This window comes from Pantherophis guttatus, chromosome 3 (assembly GCF_059756535.1).
Source record: "Pantherophis guttatus breed Tessera chromosome 3, ASM5975653v1, whole genome shotgun sequence".
NCBI lineage: Eukaryota > Metazoa > Chordata > Lepidosauria > Squamata > Colubridae > Pantherophis > Pantherophis guttatus.
In genome coordinates, this window is record NC_142065.1 from 74,319,763 (window position 1) to 74,334,495 (window position 14,733).

A 14,733-nucleotide genomic window follows, 5' to 3' on the forward strand; every position below is an offset into this window, starting at 1 on the left:
AAGTCAGGATGGGAGCGTGCAGGTCTTGAGTCGCCGGTTTGATTTCTTGCTTCTTCGTAGATGTCTTGGTAATGTTCAGTCTTGGCCCAAAAGCAGCAAAAAGCGTTTTCATTGCTGATTTTACTTGAGATTTTGTTAAATCGTCTTCACTTTCTGATTTTGGATCATCTGAAGAGTTTGAGACTTCTTTCTCACTTTCTTCGTCTGATAGTGTTTTTCGCGCCAGAAATTTTGAACTGAGCGTTTTGATTGGCTCTGCTCCATTCTCTTTTGAAGTTCGTTGAAACCAAGATGGCTGCCATTCAAAATTTCGCGCGGGATCACATCTTTTCTTTTTAACAACTATTTTCTCAGTAGTCATCTCACTTACGGTTTTTTGATCTTTGGGTTTTTCTTTAATGACGTTTTTCTCTCTCGCTGCTCCGCTGTTCTTCAGCATCTCCTGGAGGTCCGCGATGAGACTTTCATCATTCTTTTGGCTTTTTAGTATCTTTAATATCTCTGACCTGAGTTCGTTATTTTCTATTTCGATTTCTTTCTGGTCATTATTTTCACTCATTAGTTCTTCTTCTTCAGTGGTGTATTCTTCGGATTCTCTCGAAATCGCATTGGTGGATTCGTTGATCATCTCTTGATCAGTTTCTATTTCTTTGCTGTAGGCCCTGGTGTTGGGCCTATCTTTCTTGGACATTTTTAATTACTTATTGAGTCAATTAACCATCCTCTGCTACCAGCTTGTTGCAATATTTTCAGGATCAGACTCAATAAAGATAATTGGAGTTAGAGCTTTAAATATATTTCTTTTTAATTATGATAGGCATTCTATATTCACTGAATATTCAAGGTAGAAGCTGCGAGAATGGTGAGGGTGGCTCCTTATATATACAAGGGGTGGAGCTAGGAATGGGAGTGGTAAGTTATGAATACATTAAAGTCCAAAGAATAAGTTAACCTCTGATGTTCCATATATACATTATTTACACATTGGAGAATAAGGCATTTACATCTGACAGGGATACTGTAGTGGAGTTTGCTGGTTGTTTATATACAGTAGTTTGTCCCAAAGGTGGGATTCAGCTGGACCAGTTCAGGTGAACTTGTTTTAAAATTCTGCTCAGTTCGGTGAACAAGTTAATCCCACCATGGGCTGGCCCTACCCCCACCCATTTTCTGGGCCATTTTAAAGCTGTTTTCTGGGCCATTTTCTGCTGTTTTTCAAGTGAAAAATGGCCTGAAAAACAGCCAAAAGATGGCCAAAAAATGGCCCGGAAAACAGCCAGAAATGGCACAAAAATGTCCTGAAAATGGCTGAGGAAGGAAGGAAGAGATGGGAATGAGGAGAAGGAAGGAGGAAAAGAAGGAAGGAAGGAGATGGGAATGAGGAGAAGGAAGGAGGGAAGGAAGGAAGGAAGGAAGGAAGGAAGGAAGGAAGGAAGGAAGGAAGGGGTTAATCCAGTTTTAGCTCAGTCTCTTTCAGAATTGCCTGCACAGAAATATTGTCAATCCTTCTCCTTCTGCTATTTATTTATTATTTTTGGGGTGCAAATGGGCTTTAATTGTAAATTGTTTCTGAGGAGTCAATGAAATTTATTGCCTCTGCCATTTCAGGTGTGAAATGTTGGCTATTATGACACAATATATTGCTTTTTAATAAGCTCAGCCTCCAATGTCTTACTTTCCTTGGGGATGGGAGCAGAATGTTTTCCTGGTCTCTCCCCATCCTTGTGGGGAGTGGGGGGAGGCATTTGCATCAGGAAACTGAGGGTTGGTTAATCCTTTCATTTCTGGAGGTGTTGCGTATCAGCCTAAGGCCTGGGGAAACGGAGAATGGCCGGGAGGTGGGGCTGGGTGTGATGAGTGACGTCGAGTTAGTCACATGACCACCTGGCCAGGCCTACTCTGCCAGTCATTAGGGCAGAGAACCAGTTGTTAAATTATTTGAATCCCACCACTGGTTTGTCCTCTCAGTCTTGATTGGGATATAGTCTCTTCCTTCATGAAAAAAAAAAAAAAAACCCACACACATATCATTTAAAGAATATAAACAAAGGCCAAAAAAAGAAAACCAACAGCCCAGAGCACATTATTATCAGCAACCAACATTCAGATATGCAGAAAACAGCAGATAAACTATTAGGGAAGAAACAATACCCTAGTTAAGAAACTATCGAGGAACCATAATTGGCAGGACAAATTATTATATTCAAACAGTTCAAACTATTTTATATAAATAATCAGCAAACTTCACTCCCTTGGAAACTGATAATGTTACCTAGCATGGTAATGAAACATCTGATGGAAACAACCAACCTCAGGGAAACCAAGACCCCACAGTTCATTCCTGAGCTACATATATTCTCTATTACTGGTTTCTGGGGAGCTGTTAGAATAGTTATTGGCCCTTGTGGCATAGTTTTGTCTCCTATCAAGCAACGGTACTGGGGTGGAAAGACCCAGCAATAAGTTTTTATTCCCTTTAGAATTTTAAGTCACAATATTCATATACGTTGGATGCCACTGTTCACTTTTTCTGCATTTTTTTCTCATACTTTTTCTTTAAGTTGGAAAGGATTATAGCTCCCCAAGTTGCCATATTTAGAGAGAGAGAAAGACATTCTAGGAAGGGAATGTTTACGTTAAAAACAGCAACAAAGCTTGGATTTATTTATTTACATATTTGCAAGCTCCTCTACTACAATGAAAGTGAGTGGCTCATTAAATTAGGTATGGTTCCCGCCAGAGCTAACTGGGTCTGAAGCAGTATTTCAAAGTCGAAGTACCTGTCATTTAAAGCAATGTTTGTGGTGTGAAATTACACCTCTCTGCCACTTAAATCATTATTTCCTATCTGAAGTCAAAAGTCATTGACATTTAAACCTGTCTTAGCAAAATCCTCTCTCAAGCAAAAGCAAACAGGAAACAAAAAAAGTAACCAAAGAAACAAATCAAAATACCGGATCTTGCCTTTTGGCATCTAACAGACAGTGCTGATAAGTTTCTAGCCACCCCTTCCCTACCAACCAGAAGATTGATTATTTGGTGGTTTTGTTGTTGTTGTTTTAGTTTCCTGCCTTTATTGTTTTTATTAAAAACTCAAGATGGCAAACATACCTAATATTCCTTTCTCCTACAATTTTCCCTACAACAGCTACCCTCTGGGTTGGGTTGGGTTGGGTTGAGTGAATGACTGGCCCAAAGTCACCGAGCTGGCTTTCATGCCTAAGGCAGGACTAGAACTCACTGTCTCCTGGTTTTTACCTGCTGCCTTAATCACTGGACCAAACTAGAAGGTTAGTCCTATTCAGTGGTGAGTTTCACCAACCTTTGCTACCGGTATGCGCATGCACGCACGCACGCGCAGAGTGTATTTGATGACATCTGGGCGGGTGGGTGGAGCTGCCCGCAGCCGCTGCTACTGGTTTGCCCGAACTGGGGCGAACCAGGAGCAACCCACCACTGGTCCTATTCCCTCTTTAATATTGAATATTGCTTACTCCCACTCTATCTTGAAATGTCCAGAGTTGAAACCTTTAAGCCAGCAATGGCGAACCTATGGCACGTGTGCCAGAGGTGGCATGCAGTACCCTCTCTGTGGGCACACAAGCTGTCACCCCAGCTCAGCTCTGCCATGCATGTGCGTGCACCTCCCATCGGCCAGCAGGTCTTCAGGTCTCTGCCACACATGCGCAGGGGGCAGGATGCATGCATGGAAGGCCGCACACGCATGCATGGGGGGCGCATGTGGGGCCCACATGTGCATTGCATTTGTGGTTTGCATGCGTGGTTTGCACACGCATTCATGTACGCACACTTGCGCTTTGGGCACTCGGTCCAGAAAAGATTAGCCATCACTGTTTTAAGCTATGATATATTGGAATAAGTTTTATTCCTAGCCAGGGAGAATACATAACTGTGGGAGAAGAGCAGGCTGACCTGGAAGGCAGAGTTAAATGTGTCATCAGTTTGGAGTCACTATGTTGCCACAAAAGACCCAGGCTCAGCCACCCGATGAATTTGGTTGACCCTTATCTAGCACCCATTTAGCTTTGAACTTTAATTGACTAAATCATTGTGGTAGCAATAATAAACCCTTCTGTCCTTTGAACACAACAAATGTTCTTGGTTATTTGCATCTGACAACAATTAGATCAAAACACAGATGTGTCAGGGGAGAATCTGAATTTGTTGTGGCTCTACCCAAAAACAACACTTTCAGGCCCATTATATGTACATGATCAAATTTCCAAGTAAGCGGTTGCATGATATTTGCATGTAATGTGGTACACATATTCAGCCTGCACAATTTTTCATGCAAACATATAAGAAACATTTAAGAAATTGCCCCATGCTAAATGATTTTAGAGTGCAAGTTCTTTATTACAAACCATGTAAAACTTTGCTGACTTTCTGTATACTGGCCTGAAAATGAAAGTTCTGTTTATATTATTATTGTTATAGCTTTGGACAGGAGGTATAACTTTATTCGCAATATGTTTTGGAAGAGATTGACAATACTACTTAGAAACTTATGACCTTTCTGGAAAATTTAAAATTGTTTTTCACACTTCCAATACCAACTTCTTCATTTGGTAGAAATATGTTTAGAGAATTCAGATTGAATTGTAAGGTGTTACAAACCATCTGTTTTCATTTCATTATATACCTTTCTTCAGAAGGGAAACAGATGAAATTGGACGTTTGCTTTAAACTATGGAATTTGTATTTTGTCATGTTTTCCATTTCTTAGGGAAAGTATCTGAGTACGTGTTATTTTTATTTATCTTGCCAGAAGAGTGTACTGATGAGAAGACTAGTACTGTTAAAATAAGACAGGAGGTATTGATTAATTCTTTTTTATTAAAAAAAAAAAGCTTTTCTTTTGCTCCTGTTTATAGCAGTTTTAGAGGCTATTGGCAATATTTCATTTCCAGGAAACATTCATTATCAGAAGCATCCTCTTTTTTCATAACCTCTGATAAAAGAATCCTCTAAAATCCTAAGGTTGATGCTCCCATTGCACTGACAAGACACTGGTTAAAACAAAGACAGCTAAATGCAAGGCATCAGGCTTAATAGCTGTTCTTTGGTCTCTTGCCAGGTTTAATAGGAGAGCTCTGAATGTATTTAGCAGTAAGTCCAAGTGGCTAGAGGGAACACTTTTCTGAGTGGCTGGAGAAACTCCGGGGATAAATAAAGACAAGGATAAAGAGAATGGAACGAAGCTGGCAGTTGAGAGCATTAAAAAAAATAGCTGGGCTTCAGTATGGCTTTATTTGTACTTCTCACTTTTTTTTTTTTTTTTTTGCAAAAACATTTTTTTTCCCCCAACACACAAATTACATCTTTTTGGAACAGAGCCCTGATCCAGTCATCAATTTATACAATTTTTTATCATCTTTGATAATAGATATAAAAGATAATATTCTATTTTGCCATAACACTTATTTCTTATGTGTACTTCTCACATTGAATGAGTTGTATTAATGGCAAATTTCCAGCTTGTTTTCTTTCTTAAGTCTCTCTGAGTTCAGTGAGAGGTACTTCTTAGTAGGTTTTTTTTTAAGACTTTAGAGCAGGAGTATCCAACCTTGGTAACTTTAAGTCATGTGGACTTCAACTCCCAGAATTCCTCAGCCAGCCAATTCTGGGAGTTGAAGTCCACAAGTCTTAAATTTGTCAAAGTTGGACACCGCTTCTCAAGATTGTGAAGACACCTCCCACCAAATAGTGCAGTAGTGATTGCTTCAGAGAAGGAATAATTATAGACATCAAAATGCACAATTTTATTAAAGAAATATCAATATTTCAGAAATATTTATAGAAATATAACATTACTACACAAACCATCAAGATCAGAGTGGAGAAGGATTCACTTGTAGTATTCTATTGAAATAACATGTTGCCAGCTTACATTTTTATGTATAAATGCCTTGGATAGATGACAGGTCTTTTAAATGTGTTCAAGAAATCTTTTTTCTTTTTCTTTCGGTCAACATGGGCTGAAAAACAATGTGAGCATTTTTCCCCCATAAATTCCTACAACATAAACGACAACATTCATCTTTATAGATGTTTACCGTAATCAGTGGTGGGATTCAAAAATTTTTACTCCTGGTGTGGCTTGGTGGGTGTGGCAGGGGAAGGATACTATAAAATCTCCATTCCCTTCCCACTCCAGGGGAAGGTTACTTCAAAATCCCCATTTCCTCCCGATCAGCTAGGACTAGGGAGGCAGACAATAAATGGGGGTGGGGCCAGTCAGAGATGGTATTTACCGGTTCTCCAAACTACTTAAAATTTCCGCTTCCGGTTCTCCAGAACTGGTCGGAACCTACTGAATACCACCTCTGACCGTAATTATATAGGAAAGTGATCTATTGTCAACATGTACTTTTAATTTTTTTGTTTTGGCAAAAGCAGAATTAGCTCCTTCTAAAACAAGAACGGATACAGGTAGTCCTTGACTTACAAATTCATTTAGTGACCATTCAAAGTTACAACAGCATTGAAAAAAGTAATTTATGACCGTTTTTCACAGTTACAACCTATGCAGCATCTCCAGTATCATGTGATCGAAATTCAGATGCTTGGCAACTGGTTCATACTTATGACCATCCCGGCCATAAGCAGCATCCCGAGCTCATGTGATCCCCTTTTGCAACTTTCTGACAAGCAAAGTCAATGGGGAAACCAGATTCACTTAATAACCAGGTTACTAATTTATCAACTGCAGTAATTCACTTAACAGCTGTGGCAAGAAATGTCGTAAAATGGAGCAAAACTCACTTAACAACAGAAAATGGGCTCAATTGTGGTCGTAAGTGGAGGACTACCTGTATTTGAGGTGATTTGGTAGTGATGGAACAGTTTTACCCAGGACAGATTTGATAAAATCCTCATCATGTCAGTGGAGATTAAATTGGACAGAAAACTGGTGTATTTCTTGGTGACATGTAAATGCTTTTGTAATGAGAAACTTGATTGATGCATGGGCTTGTCTAGCTCTGTTAATGCTGTGCACAAACAGCAGCATTTCATTTCTTTTCTAGATCATCCATTTTTTCCTCCTCTAAGAAATGCTTCATAGGTTTTCTACACTTTTATTTCAAGTCTGCCCTGCTACTGAGAATGTGGTACACTGGGTTTTAAATCATAATCAGTGTTTATTGGTGACAGTTACTGTGTATTCTCCTATATTTACATGAATTATTTGACAATGTGTCAGGTGAGTCAATGAAAGCTTCTTGTTCCAAGTGATGGAAATGCACCTTCTTCTTTAAAACATTTTATTTAAAAACAAGTGAGATGTAGTGATTAAGGTGCTAGATCAAGAGTGAGAAACTGGAGTTCTTATCATGACTTCGGCACAGAATCAAGCAGGGTGACCTTGGCCCAGTCACTCTCCCTCAGCCCTAGAAAGAAAGAAAGCACGCACACCATTTCCAAAGATGTTGCCTAGATTACTACGTAGATTTGTTTAGATATTCCCCAGGAGTTAGGTCTGATTTGAAGGAGGAAGAAAGAAAAAGAAGAGTCTGGTGACATCATGATTTTTTTATTCCAAGCAAGATGTGTAAAATATGTTTAAATCCAATTGAAAATAAAGATTTTTATATACGGATATCTTCCATATTAAAGAAAGCAAACATTCTGTTGCACTGTGTATTGTATCATTCATCTGTAGAATATACATGATAATATTCTAGATATGAATCAGTGGTGGGTTTCAATTTTTTTTACTACCTGTTCTGTGGGTGTGGCTTGGTAGGCGTGGCATTGCTTGGTTGGCATGGCTTGGTGGGTGTGGCAGGGGAAGGACACTGTAAAATCTCCATTCCTACCCCACTCCAGGGGAAGGTTACTGCAAAATCCCCATTTCCTCCTGATCAGCTGGGACTCAGGAGGCACAGAATAGATGGAAATGGGGCCAGTCAGAGGTAATATTTACTGGTTCTCCGAACTACTTAAAATTTCCACTACCCGTTCTTCGAACTACTCAGAATTTACGCTACTGGTTTTCCAGAACTGGTCAGAACCTGCTGAAACCCACCTCTGATATGAATATTTAAAAAAATACAAGATTGTTTTAAAAACAGGCAGTATTTCTTAATGCAGTAATTAGTGCATCAGTCATGAATAGAATTAGCAATTAGGATTCTCTGAGATCTGGGCAGAAATCAATTTCAAGCATCCCATATCTGTGACTGTGTTTAGAACACACGAGGAATAATTGGGAAACTCTATCAACAAGACTACTAGTTCTCATGGAGAAAATCCTGTCTGCATGGGAAGGTCTTCTCATAATTGGCAATATTAAGAGAGTCTACGTAACCTTTATGTTTTTGCTGGCTTCATCACACCTAGTACATATAAGTACAAAATCAACTAGAATAAAATAGGATTTGGCTAGCTAAAATTAATTTATATTGATTTGTATTATTACATTGATTTCTATTTATTTCTGAATTTAAATGCAAGGAGTTCAGGAGGTTCACCATTTGAATGTTCAGTTAACCAAGTCAACATTCTCATTCTAAACATTTCTCCTCAATTTGTACACTACTGTCATTCTACAACAGTAATAATAAATTCCCAAATTCAAGAAATAAAAGTTTAGACTTATGCATGTTTACATTTTAAAAAAACCAACAGCTATTCTTATTTCTACAATAAGAATAAGAATATTCTTATTCTTATTTATGAAGCATTTATTTTTCATGCTGACCCTTGCAGGTCAAACACACCAGTATGATGGACTTGCTCTAATTCAAAATCATTAAACATTTTTGTCAGTTTATCAACGTTTTTGTTCACGTAACAAATAATAATGTCTTTAAGGAAGTATATGGAATTGCTCAGTGATCGTCTTTGTATTATTTCTTCTACAGAATCCAGTCTGGCTCCTATCTCAGCACTGGTTGGTTCACCTTAATTCTAGCGATGGATGCCTGCTACAGAATACATGTCTACGGAATGATAAATGACACCTACTGCAAGTAAGATCACAGCACATTATTTTGATGCGTCCACAGATCTAATGCCCTGTCAAAGTTTCACGATTCATTTTAATATCATAAACCCGACAAATGCATTAGGCAGCCGACGCCTAGCAGAACTATATTGACATGGCACTTTATTGACAGTGTATTTAGACCCCGTATGATACGCTGTATTGATTAAATAAAAGTATTTATAAAAATGCAATGACCAATGTTAGAAAGGCCTTTCAACATCAAAGAACTTCCTGCCAAGTTGGACTGAACTGGGGAAATAGGAGAGTATATTTGCTTTCCACAGTTTTTGTACAGTTGAGAATGTTCAGGTTAGGAAGCGCAAATGTGTTCTTGAGCAGATTTCGAGCAAACTTTGCAAATTCCCCCATCTTTCACAGTGCCATCACTTGAATAAAATGGTGTGCAATTATTTCCTACCAGATTAGAAACCTATGATTTAAACCATGTACACATTAGGAACAGAGGTGGAATTCAGCAGGTTCTGACCAGTTCTGGAGAACCGGTAGCAGAAATTTTGAGTAGTTTGGAGAACCGGTAAATACCACCTCTGACTGGCTCTGCCCCCATCAAATCTCTGCCTCCCGAGTCCCAGCTGATCGAGAGGAAATGGGGATTTTGCAGTAATCTTCCTCTGCAGTGGGGAGAGAATGGAGATTTTACAGTAGCCTTCCCCTGCCACGCCCACCAAGCCACACCCACCAAGCCCTGCCACGCCCACCAAGCCACACCCACCAAGCCCTGCCACGCCCACCAAGTCACGCCCACAGAACTGGTACTAAAACAATTTGAATCCCACCACTGATTAAGAAGTTCTGTTACAGCAGTAAAAAGCTCAGAGTTGGCTACAAAAATCAGTGCTTTGTGGACATAAAATGAGATCCAATTTAAGGAAAGGCCAAAAGACAAAAAATATTGTGTCTGCTATTTATCCCTCTTTGCAAAGCCTCCTTATGTTCCACGAATTAAGAGGCTGCACTCCCACAGCTTAATTTGGCCCCTACTCTCCCTTCCCTGCCAATTACAAGCCTCAAAAAATAGCAACACTGTTTCCTGTCATTTTGAAGAATGAAGCTTATAAAAGCTGTTTTGTGATCTCCCCAAAGGCTGAACTTTTTTTAAATAATAAAAACAGACACACAAACACCCATCCCTAATATGCAGGAACAAAACCTATAAACTCACTTATAAGCCTGGTGTAGCCTAATGAACATGTTTTCATAATTCCCTGTTGAAGCCAGCATCGCTTTCCTTTCCTAATTACTTTTTGAGTCTAAAAGTATTATGGCATAGTTATATATATATTTGAGACTATATTCTATGGCATTTAGATTTTATCTAAATGTAGATTTTAGGTTTTGTGTGTGTGTATGTGCGCGTAAACACAAACATACACAAACATACACACACACACACAAACTGTGTAAATATAGATACATAAAATCTAAACGTAATAGATGTACAGTATACATACACACATACCTGAATATCCCAAATATATAAAACCTTTATCTGTTTATTGCCATGTTTCAGAGATATTGATTAGATAGATCAGGGGTGTCAAACTCAAGGCCTGGGGGCCGGATCTGGCCTGCAGAGTGCTTAGATCTGGCCCACAGGGCTGCCTTGGAAACAGCGAAGGACCAGCCCACAGTCCCTCTGCCAGTGAAAATGGAACTCAGGAGGGCCGCAAGTGGTCGTCCTGAGCTCCATTTTCACTGGCAGATGGTTGCAGGAGGCCTTCGCAGCCGAAAATAGAGCTCGAGAGCTCATTTTCACTGGCAGAGCACCACAGGTGCTCTCAACACAAGTAACATCAAGCTGGCCATGCCCACCCTAGTCACACCCACCCCAGCCCCCTGAGGTCAAACACAACCCTGATGTGGCCCTCAATAAAATCGAGTTTGACACCTCTGAGATAGATAGATAGATAGATAGATAGATAGATAGATAGATAGATAGATAGATAGATAGATAGATAGACGGACGGACGGACAGACATAAAATCATTTTGTAGAAGCTGCTTTTAGAAGCCTTTTTTAAAAGTATTTGTAAGGACAATATTCATTTCTTTTCATGTATAAATTTTGCTTCTAATTTACCAGTACCTGAATATCTCAAAATTTTAAAACTCTTTATTAGTTTATGGCCTTGTTTCAGAAATCCATACTGGATCGTCACATCAGGTATTAGATGGAATAATTACCATATTTTTCAGATTATAAAACGCTACTGAGTATAAGACTCACCTAGCTTTTGAGGAGGAAAACAAGAAAAAAAATCTGCCTCTGTCTCTGCCTCCCAGCAACTTGCCTCTTTGTAGCAAACAGCCTGGTCAGCTTCAGCACAGCCTGATTTAGCATGAGCAACTGATTGGCGGTTGGATCTACCTCCCGGAATACCACCTATCAACAGTTCCAGGCTGCAGGGATCGCTGTTGCCCATCAGCACCTATGCCGCCCATTGGCGCTGCCACCTATCGCCACCTCCGCACTCCCCATTTTTGGCCTCCGCACATCCCATTTTCAGCCTGTTCCAGGTGGCAGGGATCACTGTCTAATGCCACCACCTGGAACAGGCTGAAAACAGAATGTGCGGAGGCCGAAAATGGAGCATGCGGAGGCAGCAATAGGTGACAGCGGCGATGGGCAGCAACGGTGGTAATGGGCAATGGCAATCCCCACAGCCTGGAACAGCTGATCAATAGTATTCCGGGAGACATATCCAACCGCCAATCAGCTGCTCGTGCTAAATCAGGCTATGCTGAAGGTGACCAGGCTGTTTGCTACAAAGAAGCAAATTGCTGGGAGGCAGAGGCTGAAGGGTGGGAGCTGGCGGGTGAGCGGAGCTTCAGCAACATTCACTCTATAAGACACACAGACATTTCCACCCAGTTTTTTTGGGGGGGAAGTGTGTCCTACAGTCCAAAAACACGATAAATTAAACTTGCTGAGCTTAATCAAACTAAGATGTTACGGGTATATTTCTTTTCTATAAATCTAGTGCTGATGGTTCATCCATTGTTCCAATATTATAAATAATCGTTGACTTATGACCATGTCAGAAAGGATGTTTTTATTGCCCATAAGGTAGTTCCAGCTGTTCTGAAACGTCATACTGCCCCTCCCTTGTGGACACAAAATCACATTTCAGTTACTTGGAAATCTGTTAGCATTTACAATTAGTTGCAAAGTATCCCACAATCATGGGATTACCATTTGCAATCTTCTCTGATGGCTTCCCCAAAAAGTAGATCGGGTAGCTGGCAGAGTTGGTCATAAGCAAATGGGGCAGAGGGGAACATAAGAGCCCTTGACTGCCTCCAAGGCTTACTAGGACAAATGAAGCTGCTGTTCCCTGCACTGCTTCAGCCTGCTCCCCACCCAGCCATACACAAGAGCCCTCCAGGGCCCAACAGATGAACACCTTTCTGTTCATCTATAACTTTTGACAGATGCAGTCAGCCGATGTGAGACACAACCCTCCTACGGAGGCCATCTTGTACCATTCTGTAAATGGGCACTAGTCTCACAATTCTTTGGGCTCTATTTTAAGGAGGCTTTAAGGATCATGGTAATAACATCCATTTGCAGAATAGTGCAAGAGGTGGGGAACAGGCCAAAAGTCTGGGTGAGCCAGGATTGCAGTCATTGATCAAAACAGTCACGTGACATCTTGCTTAATAACTGCTTCACCTAACAACTGAGATTTCAGGCCCAATTGTGGTAATAAGTCAAGTATTGCCCATATAATCATCTTCTTTAAACCCATAATCCCTTGTGAGGGGGGTGTCTGGGCAACTGAATGGAGCTGAGTGTTTACTGGCCAGATGCTCTTCCTGTCGCCAATGCAGAGTAATATTCAGCAGATATATTCTCAATATGCCCAGAGAGAGAAATATCTGCCTCTAGCTAGGATCGAACTCACAGCCTCCTGATTGTGAGGTGAGAGCTCCACCTCTAGGCCACTGCATCACTAGTATTGCCTATCTAATAACTGTAGAATATTATAACTGTGGTATAATATTTGAAAGCTATTAAGAATAATACTGTTCTCAAGCACAGTAACAAAGTGTAGTTATTTCCCACCAAAATATTCTGGATCTTCTACCATCTTTGATAGCTTTGGTGTCTGTGTGTTCAAATATGTTAATCGGCATACTTCTAACTTCTGATTTAGGCACTTCTACACAGTCACTGTTTCTATCCTCCAGTTCCATGAAAGCAGTTTGAAGATAATAGATAGCCTTCTCTTCTGCCAACTTCTCAATGCTGGGGTGGGGGGAAGGGCTATCAATTCTTCAGTTATTGGAGGTCTTAAAGAACAAAGCATTCCCTCACTTCTCCTCTTACAAAAAACAGCTGGGAAGTTCATTGGGCCAGAGTTTGTACTAGTGTGGAAACTGACCACCCATTATGTCTCATAGTCCTTCAAAGAAAAGACTAACTTTATTGTGGTTTCAAATAGCCTTCAGCTGAGCCAGAATATATATCAATTGACTTATATTTTTTTTAAAAACATAGCCTTCATGCTAATACCCCAAAGCTGCTTTCACACTGGCCTTGAATCAGGCTGTAAGAAAAGTATTGTTGGCGTTGGCTTTTTCTGTCGTGAAGTTGCAGAGTCAGAATCTTTTCATGCCCAGGGATGACAATCATGGCCAATGTTTGGAACTAGAACAAAAGGCTTCTCTCTTTGCTTTGTCATACTACAAGATGTAATTCAGCTAGAATCTGTGCATTAGCAGCCATACTGCATGATAAAATGAAGCCATCATAATTCTCCACTATCCTTACAATATGCCATAGAACAGGGGTCTGCAATCTTAAACACTCAAAAAGCCATTTGGACTCGTTTCCCACAGAAAAGAAAACACCGGGAGCCACAAAACCTGGGTGGGCGTGGCCAACTCCATGTCACTCATTTCCACCAGTCACATGACTCCCTCTGTATTTTTCTATGTGTGTCTCTCTCCCCCTCTGTCTGTATCTCTCTGTCTCTGCCCCAGCTGTTTCTCCATCACCCGCTGTCGCCCTTACCGTTTCAGGCAGGTGAGGAGTGACTGGGAGAGGAGGGCAAGAGGTGGACCCAGCCAGTGGTGTGATCACCCAACAGGGAGCCATAGCAGAGGGCCCAAAGAGCCGCATGCGGCTCTGGAGCTGCAGGTTGCTGACACCTGCCATAGAACTTTACCTGTTACAGTCGCAAGTGTGAAAAATGATCCTAAGTCATTTTTTCTCCCAGTGCCATTGTAACTTCAAGTAGTCACTAAATAAATGGTTGTAAATCAAGGACTACCAATCTGCCCTTTTTATAGATAGAGCAGCCTTCCCTAATCTGGGGCTTCCCATTTGTTTTGACCCGTTACTTCCAGAATTCTAAGTCAAATTTTTTCTGGAATTTTGATGATTGTTATTACAAATATGTGGGTGTTACAGGTGAGAAAAAGCTGCTTGTACCCTTATAGATAGATGTGTGTATAGCATGTTTATTTATCAAATGCCTATCTAAGTGACTCTGGGCAGTTCACAAATACAAACAATAAAGCCATATAAAAGAGACATAATTAGAGTGAAGAACAGAATAAAACCCGAGGTTAAAAGGAGAGTCATAAGGCAGACTTAACATCCTCAGGCGACCAATCATCAACAACGTGGGTTGCGTGCCAGTCTTGAATCTCCAAGCCAGTTGACAGAGGCAAGTCTTCACACAATGCCAGAAA

The 14,733-nt window shown here is 40.5% G+C and overlaps 1 protein-coding gene across 3 annotated transcripts in view; it reads left to right on the forward strand.

The window, feature by feature from the left end:
- ST6GALNAC3 (ST6 N-acetylgalactosaminide alpha-2,6-sialyltransferase 3) overlaps positions 1-14,733 on the forward strand; it is a 366,227-nt gene that overhangs the window by 340,655 nt on the left and 10,839 nt on the right. For all 3 annotated transcript variants that reach the window (XM_087889834.1, XM_087889835.1, XM_034437020.3), the window contains one exon: positions 8,889-8,996. In XM_087889834.1, the coding sequence (XP_087745960.1) occupies positions 8,889-8,996 (108 nt within the window). The remainder of the gene's footprint in view (positions 1-8,888; positions 8,997-14,733) is intronic.